Here is a 26,799-nt window from a genome sequence, read left to right on the forward strand (position 1 = left end):
TTCCTTACAAATTGAAATGAAATTAGGAAGACTAAATCTATTCAGGCAGTAAGATGTACTACTTTTTTTTTTTTTTTTTTTTTAGCAAAAAATAGTTGTATAGCCTCTTGATAAGTGTTTCTGTGGCTAGATAGATAAGATGTATGTTTTACAAGCCTCTGACACAAGCTGTTCTGCTGGACTATTGTTTGACACAGCAAAAAGTGAAGTACTGGCAAGTTTGCAAATAATGCACTTGATTATGTCCTAATAAAGCCCATTTTGAACCCTGTGAGGCTCTGAGGATAGGAATAACATATAGCAATATATGCTTTGTAACTCACTCAGTACAACGATCAGAGCTCCTGTTATAGGAATAATTATTCTTGCTGAGACAAGAAACAGGAAAGGTTCTAAAATTGTTAATGGGAATCTTGAAATTGGATTTCTTACAGATTTCTTTGGTCGTCTTAGCATTTTATTTCATTATTGCATACTGAAGCTTACTAGGAAATTAGATTATTTATTATTATACCCATTGTAATACAACTAAGTCTGTATCTGATTCAGTTTGCAACTATAAAATGTTTTACATGTTTTTTCCATTCAGAAAGGTGTTAAAGTGTATGGTAGTGAATATGACACTATTACACTATTAGTTTCATTTTTTACATGTACTGTTATCCACTAGGTTTCTCATCATATTGATTTTGTACAATAAACTGTAAATTTAACCTGGAGCAAATTACCCTGGCATTTAAATGAGCCTGTGACTGTGAAGCTTTCAAGCCCCATTTTTTTTTTTTTTTGTTTTGTTTTGTTTTTTAACTTTACTAAAAATCTTTACTAAGATTTTTCAGTTTTAATTTTGTTGATCGCTTCACTACTATCACATTCCCTTAGATGTTGCAAAGTAGTTATACTGTACCAGAAAGTATGATAACTATAGTAATATGCTTTTTTTCTTTCTTCTTTTAATCATTGGTAAAGACATACTCTATTCAGAAGACACATAATTAGAGTAAGTCTTTTGAATAAAGACATTTTACGATACTTTAGACCAGTCCTTTAATGTCCCTGTGATAGATCCTGTCGCGGTGTAAAGTAGTGGAACTGTATAAGATGACATCTTCTGGTGAGCTAACAGTAGGACCTCCTACCACATCTCTTGAAAATCAGTGAATAAGAGTAATTATACTTTAAAAATACTTGTTTAATTAGACATCTTAGTCCTTCAAATTTACCCATTATCCTTCTGCAGTGTAGACCTGTGCAAAATAATGACATTACACAGCCATGAGAAATTAAACCTTTGTCCGTGCCATGACTTTTCCCTGGTTTCATCCATAGATGACCAGTGTATGTCATGTATATCCAGAGTAATGTAAGGTAAAGCAAATGTGATATTTGAGCCAGTGTGTATCACTCTAGTGCCGAATTTAACTGATAGTTGTTTTTTGTGTTTTTACTGTTTTTATTGAAATCTACAGTGTTTGCAAGTCACAGGATAATCAGAACACATGGAAATATGAGTGTAATTATAGGAGAAAGACTTCTATCTTCAGCATCTTAACTACTGCGAAAACACATAAGACTGCACACAGCTCAAATTTCAGATCTTGTGGTGTTTGCAGGGTTGACAGTCATGGGATAAAAGTTGCCTTGTTTTCACCAGCAAACCAGAGAACTTTAATATATGTATCATTTGCACATGTTGTCAAGACAATTTCAAGGTAGTTCCATGTACTAACAAAAGAAATAGTAAAATACTTTGCTGAATTCAGTTCAACCTACTATATATTTTGTATGCAATAGGAAAGTTTCAGGCTTAATCTGAAGCTATATTCTGCAGGATTAAAGTATGCATATGCACACCAAAGTTAATCCTTCTGGAAATATCCTGCTCTGCCAGGGGGATTGGACTAGATGATCTTCTGAGGTCCCTTACAATCCCAAACATACTGTGATACTGTGGGAAAAAGGAAAAAAAAAAAAAGTAAGTCTTCACGTCTGTACATAAGTCTGTACAGCTCAAAGCTGTACTGAGAAGGTATAAAGTATTCAGATTTTTTTCCCTTTTAATGTTAGCTACATGTGTAAGGGCTAGACTAAGTAAGTGGTAGTTTTGCCTTAAAGTTAAGTCCTCAAAGTAGACTCTAGACATTAGGATAATTTACCATAAAATATACACATCTTGAAGAAAGGTCAGAATGAAAGGTTTGTAGAAGTGGGCTGTAGAAATGAATTGGTTATCATGTTATTACGCCATGTGAAACGTATTTTTACTCAAAAAGAGAGGTAGAGACATGCTAACTGCTGCAAAAACTGGAAGGAAGAGATGCATATTGGGACCACTGTGGCTGGAGGAGAGCTTGATTGTTACACAAATTCTATATTTCATCACCCCCATGTTTCCTTCATTGAAACTGGAAGTTACAATAATCATATTTTGCAGGACTCAGATCTTATTAGTGGGTATTAGACAATGTTCTGAATCTGATGACCAAATCAAATGTCAAAAGGTAGAGAACAAACATTTAATTTCTGATTCCTAATTGAGTTTAGGTGAGCAGTGCATTGGAAGTGAGCAGGAAGCTGCTCTGAACTGGGGATGTTCTGGAGGTGAACAGATACAGAAATCTGTCACTTCTATCAGTGCACATATTGCTCAAGTTTCAGCATCAGAAGTGTTTGGTATGTCAATTTGAAATTTGAATGACTTGGTTTCATGCAGTTCTTCCACAGGGTTCCTTAGGCCTTTGTGAGCTTAGTCCTAATCCCTTGTGTGATGCTAGAAAACTGTAGTTAGTTATTAAGTTTAGCTTTCCTGCCAAGTAGCCATACACTCCTAAAAAGGCAAAGATGTCATAGGATGGGTATTTTATTCCAGGGATAGATACAAACAATGCCTTGAACAGATTCCCCTGCTTTGTCTATTTCTTCCCACCACAATTCTTTCATATGCTGATAAATATGATTTTTTTTTAAATGGCAAAGTAACGATAACCTTACTGATAATTATTTGGTTTGTTCCCAGCTTTATAATACATTAACATCACCTCTTCATCCTAAATCAGATTGTACAATTTCCCTCCTTGTTATTTCTTTTTCTAATTAACTTAATAGTTTATTCAGAATGTGGAGACTTACATTAAGATGTTGCAGTTGTGATGTAATTGAGAAACACCACTTTTCAGGTAATTTGTCAAATAGATAAAATGTATGTGACTATCTAACGCTCAGTTGCAAAGCAATGGAAATGTTCTTTGCTTTTGATTAGAACGTTTTGGGGTTTTGTTTTGACAGGTTCCTCATTGATACATAAAGGATCTGTAGCATTCACTGATGATCTCACAAGTGACTTATGTCTTGTCCTGTTGCCCATGTTTTCTTGTTTTACTTCATCGGTTATGTCATTCTTTGACGCTTTTCCTATTGCATACTCATCACTTTTCTTATCTCTTTCCACATTTGTTTCCTTGTAACATTGCCTCATTCAGTAGATTACACCCTCCAAGTTCCTTGACAGCTTCTAGATTCATTTCTTTTTTTCTTTTATGTAAGGGTTTTGTTTAGCTTTTGATTTATTTTCCTTTTGTACCAGTTTCTTTCCTGCAATTTCAGTTGTACAGTGCTTTTTCAGTGGTATTAACAATTCCCCATGTTTACTGGAATACAAACCATTAAGATTTTTCACAGTCACTTTCTGGGATTTTGTATTCCTATTTCTAGCATTTGTTATTACATCTGGAATTCAATTCTTGTTAAACACAACTGCATTTGATCCAGGACATGCATAAGTTTTAAATATACTGTGTTCATCTAATCCAAACTTATTTTTCAAGTAGTTTCTCCAGTTTTGCATGCTGCTCCTGCTCTTTCTCCACCCCACCATACATGACTTGCCCCTTCTTATACAGCTTTTTATAATTTCTTTAATTCATACATAAAAATTAAAAAAAAAAAATCCATACTGCGAGTACTTCTAGCATAAATTATTGTCAAATAATAATTTTTGAGATTGCTCAAAGTAGGTATAGAGCTTGTGCTAAAAAGAAGGGAAGAAATATTTACCCCTTGAAACTCTGTTCACCTATAGAGAATTGCTTTGAACTCCTGTTTCAGAAAATCTCTTTTTCCCCTTGTTATAAGTTACATGTTAGCAATGTAAATTTTTCTTAGATTTATTGAGTCTTTTTATCATTTCAATGTTAAAGGCATTGGTGATATTGAAGATTATGAAAACACATGGCTAACCAAACATACTTATGCCAGGAAAGTATGTGAAAATAGAGCAATATTTGACTTTTTTTTTTTTTTTCCTATTGTGTAAATACTACTATTTTTAGCAAAATTTCCTGACATTAATGAACTTACTCAAAATAAATACACCTTTCAGAGGCAGCAGGTTAGTCTGACTTGGGCCTAAAACAAAGGGAAATCTGTTTCGTTCAGAACTTTGTATTATGGTGTCTTACTGTCAGTGAATTAAATATGCTAAATGCCCTACAGCCTTAAAAAGAACATGTTTCATATTAAGATACTATAATTTTCCATTAAAACATTATATATATTGAAAATTAACACCTTTCCCTTCATTAGGAAGACTGAGAAAAACATTAGGATTTATAATTTAGGTTTTAATTCAGATAATATTGCCAAAAAAAAGAAGCTGCACTTTTCTGTGATGGGTATGAACATTAGAAAATGTGCAAGTTTCAAATTCTTTGTTGGTTTAGGTAGAATTAATACTTTTTTGCCAGTAATACATCATTCTTCTGCAGTGTTTATTTTACTCTCTTTATATTTTTCTGTTTGTATATTTGTTTTCTAAGTTTTGGAAGAGGAACTAATGATGTTATTGCTACAGAAGACCAACTGCAACAGTCTTCATGCGACAATCCTGTTTGGTTTTGATGTGGCTGTCTTCAGCTTCTGTAATTTTTTCCTTTGTCATTGAGTTTTCACAATGGGAAGAGTCAGCTCGATAGTAAACTATAATTACAAATCCTTACGAATTTTAAGAAAAGCTGTTGTTTACACCTCTAATAATCACCTGAGCAAGGACTCAGTGAAAGATGTTAACTGGAACATCAGTTTTAATCTGATTTCCCACTGGGAGTGTTAGCCCCAGAAAACACTAATATTTTTAATGTGCTCATTCTAATGTTTCTTAAAGCTACTAGCAGGATCCATAATAGAAATATGTCAATAGCAAGCAGGATTCCACATAGCCATAGCAAGTCTGAGGAGCCCATAAATCCTTTACAGGTTCTCGGTATAGGCAGGAAGGCCTTCTCTAGGGTTCAAATGAAGCTAAAGTAGACATGCTCTGAAAAAACCAAATAACGAAGACAATTCTGAGAACGTGTTCTTGAGTTAATTTGACTGTTTGTTTGTAATATGTTGTAAACATGAAGGGATGAAAGGGAGTGTCTGAATGAGAACTATTGTCAGGGAAAGCAAAACTCACTGCGGAACAGGAAAAAACAACTAAAGAACTAAAACAAACTAAGAAACAAAGGGTAAGCAGGTGCAGAGTTTGGAAAAAGAAAAAAGTTGAAGTTTATTTAAACTTTTTAAAATTTAAAAACAGACATTTAAAAGTAAATCTTTGTTTTCTTTTTGTTCTGAGTAGCCAGAATATAATTTACACCGATTTACTCTTCTCCTGTTTTATGCTTCAAACTGCCAATTTGCAACTGACAGGGATTCGTTTTGATGGTGAGAGGGTCATTTTCTTCTAATTTTGAATTGTTGTCTTTTTCTTTGCTTAACTCTTACATAGGTCTCTACTTCTTCCTTACTTAGGTGGTTCAATAAGAATTTAGAAACTTTATATATTGTAGGCTTTAGCCTTGAAAATGGATACTGTGATGCATCTTTCCATTGTTATTAGGAAAATAAGCAATCACTTAGAAAGTCCAAGCCACAGAGGAGGTAGACATCTATAATAACAAAGTGCTTCTGCCATGAAATATTTGTATTTTGAAGGGACTGAATAATAAGCGAAACGTTGTTACTACGTTTAAGAATGTGGGAACAGAGCGATGAGGTGACTTGCCTAATGGTTTAGGTCTGAGCTAGGAACAGAATCCAGCCTGCCCGACTCCCCAGTCAGGGCATTAAAACAGGCTGCCCTTCCCTCCTCTGTGAGCAATATGTGTGAGCTGCCTGCTGAACAGTCTCGATTTGATGAAGTCTACACTGTATTTTGCTTAATTGTGTTTTACCATAATAAGGGTCTTTTTTAAAGAACAAATGTTATAACTTGTTAATGGTAAATTTTTTATGGACTCGATGTGTCGCTGCCAAAATGATACTTCTTCCTAATGAAAGTGGCTATATCATGTCAGAAGATGCTGGTGTTTATTTTTCAGGAAATAATTACCAGAAAATGCTGTACAAAATGTTCCTTCCTATGCATCCCTTGTTAACATTTACACTTGAAACACATGGTCTAGGTATGAATGAGTGAAAATACATTTGTCACCTCTAATCCATTTTGAATACAGATGTAAAAGTCCTTTTTTTTTGGTTAGTATTGTCTAGTGTGTACTGCAGAGAACCCACCCTTTAAAACGAGCCATGGTGATATGATAGTATATGTCCTAAGGAAATGCTCTTAAAACTTACCTCTATATAATAAATTCTGCAATAATGGATTAGAATTCGAGCCCTGCTGGAGGCTGAATTGGGTAGATTTTAGCCTGAGAGATAGAAAACTTGGAAAAACCTGCCTGGCATGCAGTCTCTTTCAATTGGCTTTAAGAAAGGTATGTTCAAGGCAGAAACAAAAGAAGTACCTAAAATGAAAAATTGAACTAAACAGTGTTTAGAACACACTGCAACTCCAGAAGGAGAATAAACTTGTTACCTAATTCCACAGAAAGTGTATAGAAAGGAGGGCTGTACGATATGTAGAGATGGGGGGTTAAGTGTAACCTCCTTTACTTAGTACAATAAGTATGATAAAAGTTGGAGTTTGCACATTATGTGTTCCCAGACGTGTCCTTAAGCTGTCTTTAATGAATGTCATTCTCATTAATTTAAACGCGACTTACATGCAGATAACAGTAAGATAACTGAAGAAGTTCTTAATTTAGAAGCAGTTTATCTGGTTATTCCACATGAAGTGGCAGGGCTATAAATTGTTAAAATCAGGACATTTAAGAGCAATAACTGCTCATCTCCAGTGGTGAGCCATTGCTTTCAATCAGAGAGGGCCTTTGGGGTGGGAGGGAGGAGCCTCACTGTTCTCTAAAGGAGGAAAAGGACCCTGCTTTTGAAGGATTTACCCATTTATTTTCCTAGGGCAATAAGACAATAAGATGTATGAAGCTAATATATCCTTTCATGGACGGCATAACAAGAGAGAAAAATCCTTCTTTCTGCTACTGCGGAGTTCAGAAATTTTTCATGTTTGTTTTCAGGACACCTGCCATCCAAAAATTAGCTTTGTGCAAAAAGGTTACCCCTCTTCTCATTCATTTATATAGTTTTCCTGGGTTTGTTCCTGAATTTGCTTTCGATTGTCTCTAATTCCTATTTTAACGGTTATGTGTGGAGCAACCCAGGATTGCAAAGCAACCTATGTAGTAATAGATTTTTTCACCATTGCCATGCAAAAATCTTTTAAATGTTGAGAAGTTCTCAGACTTCGGTATAAAACCACATAACCTGTCTGCTTCTGTACTGGAGTTTGTTCCAGTTAAATCTTGAATACTGATCTTTTGAACAGACAAAATTATTTGTGAATTTTTATATCTCCTTCGCTTTTTTTTTTTTTTGACCCACTCAACCTGTGGTTCTAGTCTAGCTGCTTTATTTGTTTCCTTTAGTAAAAACAGACTTTCTACTATAGCTTGGTTTTGTTCTAGCGAAGTCTCATAAAAATTGATTTGTTAGAAATAGTACATACACAATTTCATTGCAAGATAGAAACATAGATAAATTTGCAGTATAGGAAGGGTAGACAGAACTACTCATCATATTAAAGTTTTCTGATAACTCTTCTTATATGATTGAAATTTCTGATGCTTATAACTTTACAAAAAGTCTTTTTAAAATTTATTTTCTTTTATAGATATCTGCCTCAGTTTGAGATTTCATTAAAAATGCATCCAACATGTTTTAGGCATTTCTGAGGAGCTGGAAAATGTGCTGAATTCCAGAAGAATTTCAAAGGTCCCCATTAAGTTTGAAATCTCTCCAGAGATGACCACAAGTGTTGATGAAACAGTAGGTATTGTGTTTGGGGTTTGTTTGGTTGGTTTTTTTTCCCCTCCTTTCTAAAATTGACCGGGGTTTTAGCCGTAGTCCATTCCAATAGATGCCAAAGCCATTTTTTTACTAAAGTTGATAGTTTAACAGTTGACTCATTACCCTGTGTGCTTTTTTTGTATTGTGTCCAACCTGAAACCTATTATTATTTTACATTTCCATTATGGCTGCACACACAGTCCTCAGCTGATTTGTGAGTGTGCTGTGCTCAGTATAGCACAAGCACCAACAATCAGGGTCTGCCAGAAAGAGTCATGAAATTCTGGAAGTCCTAAACTCCCTTAAAAAACCAGGCCTTTTCACATCACCTCACAGAGGGATCCTCTAGATTGGGATACTTTAAATTACTTGTAATGCCATAGAAAAAAAAAAAAAAAGAGTAGTTGAACTACTCGTATTATGCTTTCAAGTTTCTGGAGTGGTAATAAGAGACCTCATAGATTCTGTACTCATTTAAGTACTGTATTTACAGCAGTGATGAACAGAACTTCAGGGTTCTTATCTGTTTTTCCAAGTTATATTCACCTCTGAAGTATGTATTACTACCTAACTTTTAAAAATTATCTTCTTTTTAAAAACAATTATTTGTTTTTAGCAGCAGCATATGAATTCCTCTGAGTTTTGCAGTAATTTTTAAATTTTAACTTTCCTCAAAAAGTATGTAAAGAAGTCTCCTGGGATATACACAACTCATGCAATGGGACATTGAACTGCTGCTGTAAAAATTAAAGAGCTGAAGAAATCAAACCAGCCAGGTAAATGCTATCCTGTATTGACAAAGACTGAATTGCAATATGTTGGTGTTTTTATTCACGGATTTTATTACTGGAGCTACAGTGAACTCAACCAAAGCTTTTGGTGATTTCCATAAATTATGCCCTGGTTTCCACACAGTCCTGTTTTCAGTTTTATAAATCAGAGCCCAATCAGTGAGTTCTAGCTATTCTGAGAAATGGTGCCATAAACTCTTTTCACGCCCAAAATGTCTTGCAATGAGCAGAGAGGTGAAGTGTATCAGCTGCAGTATATAGAGCAGCATATGACACATTTATTGGAGATCTAGGATCTGCTCTCTCTTCCATTATGAAATAGAATTATTCATACATTTATGGAAACTCTTTTCATAATTTTTGCAACGTGGAACAGTTTCAACAGGCAAAATTTTCACCCAATCAAGGGATAATATTCTGAGGGCTCTGTACATTTCTTACAAGTGGAAAATACTTTGAGAGGTAATCCAGGTTTTATAGATTATAGCAGAAAGAAGCAGGGGTTTTGTTGTTAAAGAAATTGAGTCATCTGATCAGAGGTGGTCAGAGATTTCATTAGAGAGAAGTATTTATGTATTTGAGTTGCTTTACCAAAGTTCTATCATTAACATGCTGCAACAGTTGCTATAAATATCAGGATTGCAGAAAAAGGTTTAAAAACCTAAATGAATTGTAAATTAAAGAGTAAGAAAGAATTACTAGCTGAAGTAACTGAGTACGTTTCTATTTTTTTAAAAGCAACAGAACTTCTAAGTGTGTGTATTGGCAGTATTTAATAAATATGCGTGTTCAATAACTATATAAATAATAGTATGGATGAGCCTTAACTTGATTGAGTTTCATCTTTTACTGTTATCCTAGTAGTTCACATTTTTTGACCTTCAGCATTTTGGACCCAGTTTTATAATCTTTTCCACACTAGTGAACAATTACTTTAGCAAATAATTTTGTTGCTGGAGTCAACAGAATTAATCATTTTAAAGATGTGCTCATTAAAGAGTTCCAAAATTGAGCCCTTCAGCTTGCACTGTGTCTGGCTAGAGAGCTCTCTTGTCTTCCCTTTAAAGAACATCGCAAGCTTTTACTATTTGCCGGGAAACCACTGCTCAAAAACCTAATGCATGTAATAAGTAAACAAGGAAATGTTAAGAAAACAGAAAAATGTTTGTGGAACTGCCAAGTTATTTTAAGCTTTGGGAATGATCTCATAATATGGAAAAATAAAAAGGGACATAAATTACTTATTTAGTAAAATGTGAAAAATTACCAAAGTTGAAGTGGTATGATTTTTCTTCCTGATAGAATTCCAAATCCTTTTGATGAATGATTCAAAGGAAAATGTTGTGCCTATCATGTAAAACCATAATGAATTATTAATTCTCAGATTTTTGCAAGTAATGTAATGTTTTTAGCAGTTTTCTCATTCTGGTGTATCTATATCTCTGACAATGGGTAACACAAACAGAGCGATAAAAGAAGTAACCCATTGTATTTCTGTCTCCACTCTCAAAGCATGAGAGAGGCTCTAACTGCGATCTGGTCACCATCCAGCAGTATGTTCTAAACACACCCCATCTCTTCTTCTTTCCAGCATTCAAAGACATCTTCGTCAGATACCCTGAAAGTCAGATTAGTCATCTGAGTCCTGTTCTCCCTTCATCTATGGTAACTAATTAATCAGTAAATTAATACATATATTAATATATTACATGCCTTGCTAACCGTGCATGAGCTCCTGTAATTCTTTTTCATAACTCTGTTTTTCTTGTTGTACGTTTTTATTCTCTGGATCACTTTTACTCTAAGTTTACTAATTCTTCTTTCATTGATATGAGTAAGAAAAGTATATTTGATCTGGGGAATTTGTTGCTTAATAAAAGCAGGAGAATACTCTGGAGAATGAGTGAAAAGAATCTTGTTTTGCTGAGAATGATATGTTGGACAATTTTGAATTTCCAAAAACGTAACTATCATCTGGTTCCTGGAAAAAAAAACCTTGAGTCATTACAAATTTCTTTTTCAACGAACAGGCAAAGTTTAAACAAAAATAAAAATGCTTTTGACAAAGGGAAATAAGTCCCAAAGTTAAATTGCAAAGTTCGATGAGTACGTGTTAATAATATAACAATTCTGCATTTAAAGCAAAAAGTCGAACAATAGTTTAGAAATAGTGTTTTTTTCAGAGCCTTCCTGGCTTCTGTTTTTCTCTACAGCTGGCTCCCAGTTGGTTTAGTATTGGACATCTATTTCTGTTTGAATTCTGAAGAATGCATTGGGAATTGTCAGATGATGGAAGATCACTCTCAGATGCCCTGAATAAATGGAAAACAAGCGTAGGTTTGGAGCTTTCTGAAATACAGGTATTGTATGGTAAAGCAGAATTACATTACCACATCAAAAAGTTCCAGGTTAAATTTTCAAAGTCATAAACGTTACCGCATAAAATGACATTGTCTTGTTTAAGTATGATAGGAAGTGAAAATTCACTTTGACTTTTGTTCAATTAGATGTATGTCTTGGGAAGATTCACCTGAGGTACTTGACCTTTAAAAATCTGGGATTCAGTTGCTAAAAAGTCCATTTTACAAATTTTACTGCCTTTTGTCAAAGAGTGGGATGAGAGATTTATATGGCATGTAAAGCTCTATTTTTACATTGGATAACTTGATGGGTTTCCCATAAAGTCCCTAAGAGCCTGTGAATGTTCAGTAGTTGTATCCATAACAAGGTGACAACAAGGGATGCAGTTCTGAAACTGATGCTCGGAATGATTTGTACAGTTCTTTTTCATTCTTTGACAGAAATATTCCATGCTTTTTTTGGATCTCTTAGGGCATATTGAGCACTACATATATTTAGAATGAAATCCTTTGGAATCAACATGCAAATATAACAGGGTTGATGTAAAGGCACAAACTCTGACCTTTCACAACGTGTCAGTTGGTGAGATCAGCTGATCAGTAAATTTGACCCAAAGCTTTTAAAGACACTTTTCTGAACATTTCAAAGCAACCTCTTTTTGCAGTGACATCGGATACCAAAAAAGCTATTTTGATGTGATTCATATCCTGGTGTTTATAAATATTTTTATCAACTAATTACTAGTAACTTGACTAGAGTAACAAAAATGAGTTACCTTATTAATGGCTAGAATATTCTAATTTTCTTGATTGATTTGGTTTGTTGGTTTTTTTTTTCCAGTTTAGTTCTTTTTTTTTTTTTTTTTTTCTTTTTGGGGTTTTGTGGTGTGGCGCTGGTTGGTTTTGGTTTTTTTTGTTGGTTTGCTTGTTTGTTTTCTGCTAAAATTGTAAACTCTCCAGCATAAAGGCAGTGTCTGTCCAGATCTGTCCTGATCCTTTATGGAGTTTTGAATATTACAGAACACAAATAAATGGTCATGCTAAAAAAAAAAATCTTCTTCTTATTTAAGCACTGATTATCACTACTAAGGGAGAGTTGATAACAGTTTTATGTGAGAGTTGGTTCTGGCTGAAAAGAAACCCTAACAATAAAAAGCACATCATCTCTTTCTGCAGCCAAATATTTGTAAACTGAAGTTGCTGAGAGCCTAAGTGGGAACAGTCATCTTGCAAACAGATGGGACAGTCCCATGTTTGTGAACTTTTGCCCTGAGAAGCAAGAGGGTAAAGGAAAGGAGGGAGGAGAGAAGACAAGAAATGCTCAGTAATTATTACTTGTTGCACAGTATCATAAAACTGACTTAAAAAAATGTTACTATTTGTATCTATCATCTCTTTCTTCAAACAACTTAGTAAGGCAGGACACAACTTTGGTACCACTTTATCTTAGAAAAAAAATCAGTTAATTTGTTTGAAGGAAAACTTGTTAATCCTAAGGGTTGCAATTTATGGTGTCATACTATGACATTTTCTTTCTTTTTCCACTTCTACATTTAGACAGTCCTAAAATTACATTCAGCCCTTTGAAGGCAACTGTGAGGCTGATGTAGCCACACTGGTGAAAACAACTTGGACAACCCTGCTCTACAACAACATCAGAAAACAAAAATTAGGGATGAAAAAAAAAATCAGACTCTCAAAGGTTCTCACTGATGACTACAGATCATGCATCCTCTGAGAATACTTTCTCAATTAGACCAAGCTAGAAAAATGGGCAGAGAAAATGCTTATAATTATTTATTCTTCTGTTTGAGTACTTATTCATTCTCATACTTTCATTTTTTTTCCCAAAAAGTAAATATTATAGGAAAAAAACTAGCTGCTTTTTTTTTTTTCTTTTTTTTTTCTTTTTTTTTTTTTTCTCAGAGCTGCCAAATAGCTGAGGTCCTCCATCTTCAAAAAGGGCAAGAAGGAGGACTTGGGTAATTATAGACCAGTCAGCCTCACCTCTGTCCCTGGGAAAGTAATGGAACAGCTTATCCTTGGTGTCATCTCAAGGCATATCAGGGATAAGAGGGTCATTAGGGGCAGTCAGCATGGCTTTACCAAGGGTAAGTCATGCTTGACCAACCTCATAGCCTTTTATGAGAATGTAACAAGGTGGATGGATGATGGCAGAGTGGTGGATGTGGTCTATCTTGACTTCAGTAAAGCCTTTGACACAGTCTCTCACAGCATCCTCACAGCTAAGTTGAGGAGGTGTGGTCTATACAATAGAGTAGTGAGGTGGGTTGCAAACTGGCTTAAAGAGAGAAGCCAGAGAGTGGTGGTCAATGGTGCGGAGTCCAGTTGGAGGCCAGTATCTAGTGGAGTGCCTCAGGGGTCAGTACTGGGGCCAATATTGTTCAATATATTCATTAACGATTTAGACGAGGGACACTGGAACAGGCTGCCCGGGGAGGTTGTGGAGTCTCCTTCCCTGGAGACATTCAAAGCCCGCCTGGACACATTCCTGTGCGACCTCACCTAGGCGTTCCTGCTCCAGCAGGGGGATTGGACTAGATGATCTTTTGAGGTCCCTTCCAATCCAAACATACTGTGATACTGTGATCATTCCCTGTTCTAAGCAAACCTGTAACCCATCAAGTGGAAAAGGGCTATGTTCCAGCATCATCCCTGGTTAAACCACTTGAGTAAGCCACTTTCAGCTTTTTCACATGGACAGGTATGAATTCTGACTGCTATGTATAAAGAATTTGAAATGCTTTAGATTAAAAAAAATAAAGTGCAGTGAACATACCAGCACTTATTTGCTGTTTTGTTATACAATATGCACTAAAGTGGTTTATGCAGCTTAGAAGTATATAAAAAAAATAATTGAACTAGTCAGTTATTGTTTATTCCAATTATAATTATTGTACTGCAGCTCAACAGAACTGAAATTTAATTATCATTTAAGGTAAGATTTCTAGCCCTATTTCTGTCTGGTCTGGGTTATATCATCACCTTCCACTTGGCAATAAGTTAAGGGTGTAGGGCCATGTAGGAAGGGCTTTAATAGCAATAGCAAATACATTACCATTAAATAAACACTTCTTAAAAATGAGTAATTCTTAGTAACTAAGTAATTACTTTCTCCCTGGCTTAATATTTAATTAACACACAGTTAAGATATCATCTGTGAAAGCCTAGTTTAGATCAGCTTAGTTATTTCTATATTAAAGCACAAGCGATCTGAATAAATGTAATATTTTATTGATCACAAACATAATACTTCTTTCAGGAACTGAAATGCATGATGATTCACATGAACAAAGTGAAAATATAACACAACCAAAAAATAACTTCACATTTTTTCCATTTCATTCTTAGCGTAAGCAATAAATACAATGCTGCAGCTTCTATTAATCTTATTTACATAATACAATACTCAAATATTGCCTGGTTTCCAGCCCAAATACTTCATGAAATGAAAAGGAGTGCATGTTGCAGCATTTCTACAGCCAAATACTCTAGTAGATCATCACAATGAAAAATTATGTAGCATAAATGCTAACATCAAAACAAACAGGCAAAAAAACAACTGAGAGGACCCTGCAGTGGAGCATTTCATTAATTGAAGACAGTAGCATTAAAAAGAGATATTCCCTGTCATAGAATACTAATATGCTGGTATTACAGATACCAAATAAAGACAAATAGCCCCTGTGGATTAATACTATAAATCCTCACTAAATAATGAAAAAAAAAAAAAAGGCAAATAATAACAGATAACTCTTTGCATGTTCAAAAGAATCTCACAGCCCCACCAAACGGGAGTTTCTCTCCATCCCAGAGAATACAGGTAAGGACTACAACATTCTGTAAAGTAGAAAATAAGCCATGAGGATTCAGTATTAGGATTTCATTTTAATTTACTGTGACAGAAAAAAAAAAACAAAAACATTTTAAGAAGCTGACCCTTCTCTTGGTTGTGTAGAAGTGCAGAAGGTGAGGTAGGAAGAGAAAATAGGGAATTTATGATTTCCAATGCCAAATAGCAAATAGGTTAGTTAACCTCATGAGGAGAGGGAAATACAGGTCTCCTACACCGAGTAACCCTCCACAGCCACACACACTTTCTTGCACATCCAGTTGGACGTGTGTTTCTTTTCAAAAGTGAAAGACAGATGTGGGCCTAGCAGCACGTTGTGATTGTCCACCCAGAAGCAGGATGACTTCCGTGGAAAAACAATTTTCCCTCCTAGATTACCATTACAAGTTTCTCTAACAGATTAGGAACAATTAGCAACTAGCACTTTGCAGTAAATGATAAAAAGTTATAGGCTATTAAACTTCAACTGCCTAGCTGAGAAGGAAGCTTAATTCAAAATCTAACATTGTATCCCACTCTAGGCCATCACTTTTAATTATAACAATCCACCTGGTACCATTGAAATAATTGTCCGATAATATGCAGTAAAGGACTTCAAAAGACTTCTAAATGGACAGACTTTGATTCTCAGCTGGTATCCAGCAATTCTGAAAACTGAGCTCAAGACAGACAGATGTATACCAGTTGGTGATCTGGTCCCCCAAGGGTAAAGCTGCTATATCAGAGTGAGGATTTTCTGCACCACTAATATTTTCAGAACATTCCACAGATTTTAAGTAACACTACACAGATCAGCAAGCAGAGTTGTAAGTAACCTCTAGTCATGTTGTAGCAGATACTGTTACTCTATTCTTACAATTTAAGAGATTGCAACATCTGATTGCTAGATTTCACACGATTCTAAAAGTACAGAATCCACCCAATTTTCAAATCATTCCCATCAATCAACCAGACAGCCTTGCAGAATAGAAATCTTGATTTGTGCATCCTAGCTGAGATTCTACATTATGAAACTAAATTCATTAATAGAACACTCTACATTCTAACTCCAGACCTAAGAACTGTAAAATACAGAAAGGTGCAAGTGGCATGAACTTACTGCATCCTCCTAATGTCTTCCTTCTAAATACGAAGCATTTAAAGCCTTATAAAGTCACAAACCAATAAACACCATGACAGCAAATAAACTAGATGCTAGTGAAGCTTACAGAAAGGCTACTGACAAAAATGTATACACGTTAAAATCAAGGTCTTCATACACAAAATTAAGTATTTAAAACTGAAGTGGTTTCAGAAAGAACTTTCATTTTTTTGACTGCCTGACATGCACCAGATATATATCAATTAGTCTAATAGTAATCATCACAACAATTATCTCCAGCACTTGCTTTTCTTCTGCTTTAATCTGTTTTTTTTCCCACTTGAAGTAGACTTACTTATTTGCAAAATAAACTAATAAAACCTTTTTCTACTTTTGTGATTTTTAGTGAGACTTTTCTAAAGTCACCTCATATCATGCCTTCATTCTTGAGGATTTCTGTCATTTCACTTAAAACCCCTACTATTTCTTTAAAAGCAAAAAGATTTCCAAAACCAGTGATTGCTATGAAGACACATTTTCTCAAGACCTTCCTTACAAGCTCCTCATTTTCAGTGAGACGATTATTCACCAGTAGAACCAAAGAAAAAACTTACACTGTTCTAAGTTAAGTATCTACGATAGAGATTCAGAATCAAGCACTCCAAAATAATAATAAAATTCTCAATCCATAAATTTTTGAATCTTTGTAAGACAAACTTTATGCTGGATGGACTAGGTGACCTTTGAAGGTCCCTTCCAACCTAACCTATTCTATGATTCTGTGATTAGTTTGCTTGATTAATCTGAATATCATACACTGGCTTTAAAGGTAGTATATGTTATTTGCACTGCTGTGTCTTGTGTGTTTTTCTCAGACAAAAAAAAAGCGCCACAAAGTTAATCAAAACTTTGCCCCAAAGATGAAGGAATAAATTATCATTAATATAACAAGGGAAATACTTAAAAATTAAACAAAACAGCATGACTACAACAAATTCTGCACATGATCTTTTTGCAGTTGAGTAAATTCCTTAAGCACACAGTGAAGTTCCATCAGCTTCAACTGTGTGTGTCTGGAAGGATTTATAGTTATTCAGGGTCCCATTTTTTTTGTCTGGCAGTAAGGCCTCATCAGTCTGGTCTGTGTTAAAGACAGTAAGGAACTTCCACAAACTTGAGGAGAAGGCAACACTCCTGTATATGCAAAAATATTTTAAATAAAATTGCTCAGAGCTTGCTGTAAACTATTATATTGCAGTACAGAAGTAAAGTCTCAGACTTGCACTGATGTCTCTATGCTTGATTTTTAAATAGTGGAAATTAAACAAACTGGCCAAAACAAACCAAATTAAACCATTGATATCTTTGAGTCTGTTCCCTCAGACTTCCTGTTGGGCTTTTGACAGTCAAATGCTGGACACAAAATTACCCTAGACAATCTATTGTTATTATTGCACCTACTTTAAACATTTTCCTGTGTTCTGTTTTAGTTGAATTAAGACAATACAGTGTGGTATTTACACTCAAAGATTCTATAGGGAAATGACTTCAACACAACACAGTCTTATACAAACTTCCAAGAAAATAAGAAATCCTTCATTGATTCCCTTTGTACAAAAGTTGCCAACTTTGTCTACACAGTAGAAACTGAAGAGGCAAAGTTTGTATCTGTATATAAATGCACATACATATATAGATATATATGTACAGCTGTTCATACTATATAGATACACAGAAACACAAACATATGTATATATGCATATATATACATACATATGAAAAACATCTTGGTTTAGGTTGCATCACTCAGGAGGAAAACAACCCATTCGGTAAAATCTTCTGGCCATGAAGTCATGAAATCAAATGTGGAGTCCATGAGCAATGAGGGTAAAGCCCGCCGGCATGGGCCGAGCCTGGGCAGTCACCCGTACAGCTTTTCCGTTTTTAAAACAACGCTCTCCATGTCATGGTAGCCCTTCCCATTCAAATGTTCACTGGTGCAGTCGTGGTTGTAGCTGTAGCCTTGCACATCGCTGATGGAAGAGACGGTGTAGGAAGCGGTGCGCACGGCATCTGAGTGGCTGAAGCTGTGCTCAAACTGGATCTTGTACTGGTTCCAGTGTCTTCTCAAAACAGCCTGGACCTGTACCAGAAAACAAAAAGAAATGCATGTAAAACACTTGGAAAGATATCACTTGTCTCTGATGAATGAGTGCCATAATAAATGTGGCTGAGCAAATTAGGTAGTAAGGCTGAATAACCCTGGAAAGTGGGGTACCTATGTGTGAGCTGTTACATTGTACAATTGCAGTGTACTAGTTGCTCAGGAAAAGCACGGCTTACAGGAGGAGCAGCAGCAGCAGCACTATTTTCTGCTCTCTCTCCTGTGGACTGAAGTGCAGTGTGGACAGATAGATAAGATTTGCAGGTGAACAAAAGGTCATTCCTCTTCACCCTTACATTCAAAAGGCCACATCCTCAGCAGCTGTAAATTCCTACACTCTCAAACCATAACTGACATTTGATATGGTTCTGGCACAAGAAAGCCGTTCTTAATTTCTGACCATATCTTAATCAAATTAATAGGACAATTTCCCGAACTCCGTATTTCTACCAGGGTTAAAAATAAAGCTGATAAAATAGCTGAAGGCCCCAGCTTGTTTACATGTCTCCATTTGAAAGGATGTGATGTTTATGGGAGCCTTCCTCTCCTCAATATGGTTAAACACCTGTGCATACTGGACTGATGAAGTCTCACATTCATGAAATTCACATGGAATTAGTTTTCAGTGAAGATGCCAAGTGAGGAATGCTAAGAATGGTAACAGCTATTGTTGCTTTTTCAAAGAGATTTTTTTTTCATGTTAAAAAACCTGCCCACATTTAATTTCCTATTCAGCCAAACTCTGTACACAAAGTGTTCTTTTGGGGAGACAGTGATACTCACATTTATGGTGCAGTGCACCCCTAATCACAGGTCTCATTCACCAGCATGACCTTCATTTCACTTTGTTACATACAAAAGAACTAAACAGAGAACAGTGATTCCCCCAGTTAAATGCTGAGATTGTGGGTAAATATTTTTAGGATTTTCCATATGTCTTCAGGGTTTCTATTGTGCTTGCTTTACATTTCCTAACACAGTGGCTTATTTTGTCTAATTTTATTCTGGCTTTAATTGTGAAAAATAAAAACAAATAGAAGAAAAGGGATGTAATTTTTAGACTTCCTGCAGTCTGGTCTCAGAATCCTCTCTTTAAAGGAAAAATTAATATTTCTTAAAGTTCTTATAAAGAAAATATAAAAGGTAAGGGAAGAAGAAGTATGGCTATTTTTGATGAGTCTTCATAAAGGGCTTCCTCCAATCAGCTCTTTAACACACTAGTAGCTTGATGTTCAATATAGCACAAATTAAACAGCACAGTAGCCAACATAGAGAAAAAAAAAAAAACCAAAAACAAACAAAAAGAAAACAAAAAAACCCAAACCAAACAAACAAAACCCAACCAAATCAAACAAACAAAAAAAACCCGAGACCTCAAAAAAACCCCAAAACGAAACAAAACAAAAAAACAACCAACCAGACAACATGACCCCACCTACTAATAAAGGGATTGTATAATTGTATAATCCCACAGACCTGAGATTATAATCTTTACTGCTACATTTCTATAGACCAGCAGAAGAAAAGAAAAAAAACCCTAAACCCCACAAACCTTACATGGATAATAGTGATCATTATTATCACCTGTTATTAATAGCTCAATCAGAATCTTTCTACTAATCTATCACAGAGCTGGGAGAAGCTTCCCCTCTGACTGCAGCCTGTGTCACCCCAAAGGCTGCTCTGGGCCAAATCCCATTGGAAAACATGCTGAGACAGTGCAGAAGCATCTTGCTCGGTGGCTGCTGGGCCATCAGCAGAGTGCAAGCGTCCTTAGGGAAGTGCTGCCGCAGCAGATAAACATGAAGGATTTGCACGTACGCCCTTGTCTGTAGGAGGTTTGTGACAAACTGCTGCAGTGCACGTTAGAATTGGATTCTACAGAGCATCCTGGGTTGTGCTGCTCAAGAAGTCTGGAGATGTTTGGATGGAGCACTTTTAATTGCTACTACCCCACTAGAAAATCTTTGCTCCACTGTCACACAGAGTGTCGATTCCAACATCAACCTTCACCTGTAAACCACAGAAGTACTCACTCACTCTCTCATGCCTCTCGTTCTGCACAGTCCCTAACGAGGTGTTGCTGTGACAGGCGATGGTAAAGCAGCATCTTGTACACAAGTAGGTTTGTTCAGGCGCTGGTATGACAGCAACAGATGTAGCGGCAGCAGAACACACGGCTGCCTGCAGGCTCACATGCCAGAAGCAGCATCTTTTAGTAGACCAAGGAAACACTTTTTTTTTCTGTGCAGATATTTTTTCCTAACTACACACTGTCATTCTCCCCATAGATTCCCTTACTGATACAGTTTTTTATAAAGCAATAAATCCCTTCTAGAACAAGCTGTAATTAAAAAAAAAGTGAATAGTGGTCATTGAATACTAAAGCTCAAACTGGTTTAAAAAGCATAAATTTCCACTTTATAAAGAGCAACTACAGACTTGTACATTTAGCTGGCAAAGTCAAGGCATAGGGTCTGAAAATTAACTGCCTATATTAACATCAAAATGGCTGAATCTCCCTTTTAACATCCTGCTGACAGATGTTCAAGTAGTGATTCACCTGTTGTGGAAAAGCTCATCTTTTACCACTGATCAGTCCATGCTAAATTTAGGGATACTGAATTAATGGCATGTCTCAGGTTTGCTTTTCATACAGAGCAGAAGAAAGCGTGTAAAAAGTCTGAGTTTGTAGCAATGGAGCACTAAAAGAAACTGTTCTTACTGATTATATCATATTTTAAAATTATGGGTCTGACTTTAGTAATAAAGTAGCCTCAGAAGATGCACAGGGATTAAAAGGCAGAACTGAGCAGTGGACAATGTTGTTTCACAGAAACTGCAGAGATTTCAAGGGGTTTCTCCACCATTTTGCACTGGAGCAGAACTAATTGTCTGCTTGATTTTTTCCAAATATCAGTTTTTAGAAGGCATTCTGAACTATAACATTTAGAAGGAAAGTGTGTGTGAAATATGAAAGCTGAACGTGGGCAAGTAATCAAATCAGATCTAGAATGTTTAATGATGTGTTCTGCTTTGAATCAAATATATAAGCAGAGACTTGAACCTGGATCTATGTTATGTTAAAACCAGACCCAAACCACTGCTCTATGCACACTAAACTGTGAGAAAATCTCTCTTCATCTTTTCTGCCTCCTTGGCAAAAAAATCATTGAGACTTTCAAATTTCTTGAGGGGGGAAATAAACCTCAAAAACTCATAGAAGTTTCATTGCAATTCAGTCTGCTTCGGACTGAGGAAGAGGAGGAAGGGTGATCTGCATGAATCAATTCTAGTATTAGCCAAACAATTACCTGTAAGTAAATATTACTGCCCAATAACATTATATAATTGCTCTGATACAATTTTGTAACATCTGATAAAAGAAAGTAAGGGTTCAGGCACATAAAAACATCTGGCTACTCCCACACATCTGCTTACAGCCATATGCTGCAACTGCGCTAAACGCAGAACAAAGGAACAAACAGATGTGTAAGAATAAGCGTAGAATTGTAATTGTTCCTCTTCCAAAAGTGTTGGAAAAGTACCAGTTAGTGTTTTGGAGGGGTGTTTTTGTTCATCTGGGTCTGTGTTTTTTTATTTTTGTTGGGGAGCGGTGTGTGTGTTTGCAAGTAAGAGCAATATTGGTGATTTGGTATATATTTTATAGTCTTTCGACCACTTTGATCTCTGATACTGTAAGACCATGTCAGTGTACAATATGTCACTGAAACACTGGAATCTTCTACTTTAAGAATAAAGAAGTTTGTTCTTGGAATTGACCAATGATGGTTTCTTAAAACTGCACTTCTTATTCAACACAAATTTCTGACCCAAGTACAATAAGCTATTAAGTTCTGATTTTTAGACTGATATTTTTCAGCTTTGCATTAAAAGTAATTGTCTAAACTTCAGCCTAATTTTTTCCCAAAGAGCTGACATAAACCAATGTCCCAGCAGACAACATGTGTACAACACGCTTTGTTCCCGCTGCAGAAAGACCAGCTACAGGGACTCTCCAGGACCACAGATGCTACCCAGCTTCTAACATAGACAACCAGACCTTCTGGTTGTTTTTTAAATGATTTAAAAATTATTACCTCTTGAATTGCTGAAACAAAGAAAAAGCATATAAAACAGGAAAAGTAAAGTAAATACAATAAAACCAGTTACTGTACCTCTCCATTGAAGAAGCAGAAAATTGTAGCCACCAGTAGACCCTGTAAAATAAAAACATTCTCTTTTATTTCATGTGCATAGAAATTTTTCCAGGTTTGAGATAACTAGAAGTTCCTGATAAGAATATGTAGTACAAATCTAAATTGGGTGAATTATTTCTAAAAATGCATTACAAAAAAGTATTGGGCCACTTTTCTAACCATGATGTTTCTTTCCTTTAAGAAATGAATCCAGCATAATGAGAAAGTTCAAGTCATTTCTAAGAATATTGCATGAAGGTCTTTAAAAATTTAAATAACACCACAATTTCTCCTTCATTTGCTTGACATGCCAACTGCCATCTAGCTCAAGTGAGCAAAAACCAGTTAACGGTTCCTACCTGGTAATGCATCAGGATGTGCATCACATAGTCATACACCTCCTCAGCGATCTGGCCTTCTGGTCGCCATGGGAACAGCACAAACTCGATGCCAAGCAGCGGAACCAGAATCAGGGTGGCTCTCACTGCTTTCATGTACAGGTTGGATTCTGCCTTGTGGGTGTCTTTCAGCTTGGTTATGAGAACACGAACGATATTCAGCAGGAAGAAAAGATTCACCTGTCGGAAAAGAAAAGGACTCTGAAAAATAATCCCACGTGCTGTTTTGTGATACTGAACCCCAGAAACTCAAGAAAACTCAGACTACATGGATAGTGTTGTAGTTGTATAATAATCGTGAGTTAAACTCTTTGAAAACACCTTTAAGTAACTGAGAGTGGGCTCTAACATCCACCACCCACATGCGTTCCTCTGATGTGTTAAGCAAGTGTCCATCCAGGCAGTTGTTGGTCTTCCAGGCTTAACAACCCACACACCGTTCTCTCTGCTGTCACAATGAAGTGCACAGGGGAATGATGAGTTTTTAAAAAATGATGATGCCTCTTTAGGTGAGTCAAAAAAAAGGATGACACTCTTTCCTCATTGTATTTAAATATGGTTCAAAAAGCTACTTTTTCATTTCTCAAATATGAGTTTTACAAATTTATAGAGAAGGAAAAAAGGCAGATTTAAAAAAAAATGCAGGCAAGATGCTGCTAACAAGCTGTGTACTCCTGTAAACAGAGAGCAGCTTTAACATGCTCCAGTGGCCAATGGCTGATTTTTGAATAATTCAGCAGAACTGCAAATGGGGCAATGCTGAGATGATTCTGCACATCATTCTCATCAACTATGAACTTTATTATTTCCACAGCTATTCAGGCTTTTCTGGTGAACAGTGGTGTATATGTGTTCCTTCAGTTTCACAAAAATAAAATCTGAAGCTGAAACCACAACTATGCAGACTGTATCTTCAACATGTGAGCACTCATTGTAAGCAACCACAAAACTAATACACACACAGGTGTGTATATATGTGTATATATGCATCCTCTAACCCACCCCCCTCCAGCCTAAGGATGTAGGGGGCAATTACCCATATTGTCATCTCTGGTGCTCAGCCAGTCCCATCACCATGCCCGAGGGCACAGAGGCAAGATGCTGCTGCTTCAGGGACCGCTATGGAAGGGAGAGACCCAGAATCTGCCCCTCTTACCTCTGCTCCCATGTAACTGTCTGTCCTTGTCAACCACTATCTAGAGATAAAGGGGGTGGGGGGCGAGGAGAAGCCCACAGACAGACAGACAACTCCACCCCGGGTCTAGGGGAGGCCTCTGTCTTGCTGTAGGACAGGTGTAAACAGGCAAGCCATTTCAGATCATGTGTGTCACCATGTCCTCCCCAAGCCTGGCAGAATTATTTCATGTCAGTTAAGGTTTTAATGATAAACAGTTGTGTATTGTTATAGCAACATGGCCCTTGACAGATATGTGATGTTATTTATATTCTACTAACATGCTATTTAAATCATTTCAACAGGAAATTGTTTTACATAGGAAACTGCTGCGTGAGTTTCTCTTGGAAGTCTCCAGCTACCTTTAAGCTTTGTTTAAGCAACCAAGGTCTCTTGATTCTTTCTCAAGGGATTTATTTATATTTTATGCAGCCCACGATCCTCATCCAACTGCCTATAGTACACATAGACAATAAGTCCTTCCTCCATTTCTAAATTTAATCCTGCTCACTTTAAATCTATTAGTTCAACAGCAAAATCTCTCCAGCATGGAGTTTTCAGCCCTCTCATGGTTTGGTAGCATGGCCAATTCCTGTATTACTGTCTATAAATATTAACTGAAGATCAAAGTTGCATCAGCCAGGAGTAAAATACCACCCACTTCATTTACAGCATGCTGAAATGCACAGAATTTTCCTGGTTGTGCCTCTTACCTACCAAAACCAAAACGCACAAAAACAAGCACACAAAGAGTTTGCAAATAGGTACGAGGGCAAACAGAGAAGATGAACAAGGCAAAGCAGAGGACAGAGCTGAGAAAAGCAGTCTGAGTGTCAGTTAAAAGTATGGAGCACCAATGTTTGATGAGTATCTTTTTTGCCACAAATACACAGAGATCAGGATGAACTGAATTCTAATCAAATTGATGAAAACAGGTCTTGACTTCAAAGCAAAAGTAGGCCAGTGGAACTGCTTGCATATATATTATCATCAAATGGATGGTGCTGGTTTGTAGAGCCCCAAAGGAGTTCTGTTGTGCTAGCTGCAGTAGGAATGCATTGTAAAATACCGGCAGCTCCACAGTGACCTGAACCAGGCAAATGAACAAAAATGGAAACAAAGGCAGAGAAGACAATCCTAAATAAACAGTGCCTATACTGGTTCTGCCTTAAGAGTGACTGTGAACTTAGATGAGCTTATAAGTCAATAGGTGCTGCGGTTCTTTAATCAAAACCTCATCAGGTCCCTCGTATTTCTACTTCTTTCCATGCCAAGTTTGTGCTAAGCAGTATGGTAATCCTCATTTGCATGTAGGTTTGAATTCTGTTTAAATTCCTCTTTGGCATAAACAGACCATTCTCAGCCCAAGAAACTCAGATATTCTTAGATACTCACTGGAAACCATTGCATGGCTTTTAATATAGTTAGGCAGCTTCAGATCTTAGCCTGCTTGAGCCTGGTTTACTTGGCTGGAACACCCGTATGTGCTCATGAAGATATGTTCTATAGCTGGCCTGTGGACATTCCAAAGGCTGGGCAAATAAATGCTATCAACTTCTAAACTCCTAAGTCTTGTACAAAGCCCAGCTGAAAGTCATTAAATAGGTCAATGACAAAAGTAGGAGCACCTGAACTTCCTTCTAGTACACGTTCACTGAGTATGCTTAAGCATCCTACTAAAACGTTTGCATCTATATAAAAGGCTGTCAATCTGAGACACCAATACATAACATTATTTCATGGCAAAAGAAACACTCCTGTAATATTTTTTATACAAATAATGGCAAAATTAAATTAAAATCTACCTTTCGGTGGCACCAATGCAAACTAAATCACTTGTGCACTGGCACATCAGAAATCTACACTGAAATCACTGCTGCTTTCCTTGAAGTTCAAACCCACTGCTTTTTTACTGTCTCCACTCCATTTTGATCAGTATTTGTTCAGTATAAAAACATCACCCTCTGCTGTTTAATTCCAACACTATTTCTTTAACTGTGGTTGTTGAGGCAAAATTTGCAATCAAAGCATGAACTGAATGCAATCCCAATCAAAATGCAACCTGTGTCCGCTCCCACTTCCAGTTTCCTTGGCAGGGATCTGACCACGGTTATATAACAACAAGCACCATAAAAGCAGCATTATTGTTAACTTTATGTAATTGTAAGATTTTCAGTGATGGACAAGCGTTAAATTTTCATTGGCTTCTGCCAATTCTCCCTGGCACCCACTTGACAGTCCTCTCCAATCCTCTTTGAGATCTTGCCCCTGCAAGTAGAAACAGTGTCTTCTCCCTCGTTATCTAATTTGCAGTTTAATATTGTTGCTTAAATGTCTGCTAAAGCAGGTCATGTTTAGTAAAGTGTGAAAAGTGTATCTGGCAAGCAAGCTGCTTAAGCAAATGAGGGTTCTGTTCCCAAAGCCTAAACACATGCACTTCATCTTCTGTCTTCATCCCTGGCTTGTCTCTTCTGAACTGACACATTACATTTTTTTTTTGTTACAAGAAAGGAAAGC

The 26,799-nt window shown here is 36.4% G+C and overlaps 1 protein-coding gene and 1 long non-coding RNA gene across 3 annotated transcripts in view; one reads left to right on the plus strand and one right to left on the minus strand.

Moving 5' to 3' along the window:
- The window catches only part of LOC136102947 (uncharacterized), an 88,433-nt gene extending 75,275 nt beyond the window's left edge, over positions 1–13,158 (plus strand). Inside the window, exons 5-8 of the long non-coding RNA XR_010651529.2 lie at positions 8,066–8,220; positions 8,921–9,017; positions 10,624–10,697; positions 11,246–13,158. This is a non-coding gene — a long non-coding RNA (uncharacterized lncRNA). The remainder of the gene's footprint in view (positions 1–8,065; positions 8,221–8,920; positions 9,018–10,623; positions 10,698–11,245) is intronic.
- A 1,469-nt stretch (positions 13,159–14,627) lies between these two features.
- The window catches only part of CALCRL (calcitonin receptor like receptor), a 63,893-nt gene continuing 51,721 nt past the window's right edge, over positions 14,628–26,799 (minus strand). For both annotated transcript variants that reach the window (XM_065840698.2, XM_065840699.2), the window contains 3 exons: positions 23,070–23,288; positions 22,690–22,731; positions 14,628–18,490 (listed from right to left, as the gene is read on the minus strand). In XM_065840698.2, the coding sequence (XP_065696770.1) occupies positions 18,269–18,490; positions 22,690–22,731; positions 23,070–23,288 (483 nt within the window). In that variant the 3' untranslated portion in view covers positions 14,628–18,268. The remainder of the gene's footprint in view (positions 18,491–22,689; positions 22,732–23,069; positions 23,289–26,799) is intronic.

Source organism: Patagioenas fasciata, chromosome 7 (genome assembly GCF_037038585.1).
Source record: "Patagioenas fasciata isolate bPatFas1 chromosome 7, bPatFas1.hap1, whole genome shotgun sequence".
NCBI lineage: Eukaryota > Metazoa > Chordata > Aves > Columbiformes > Columbidae > Patagioenas > Patagioenas fasciata.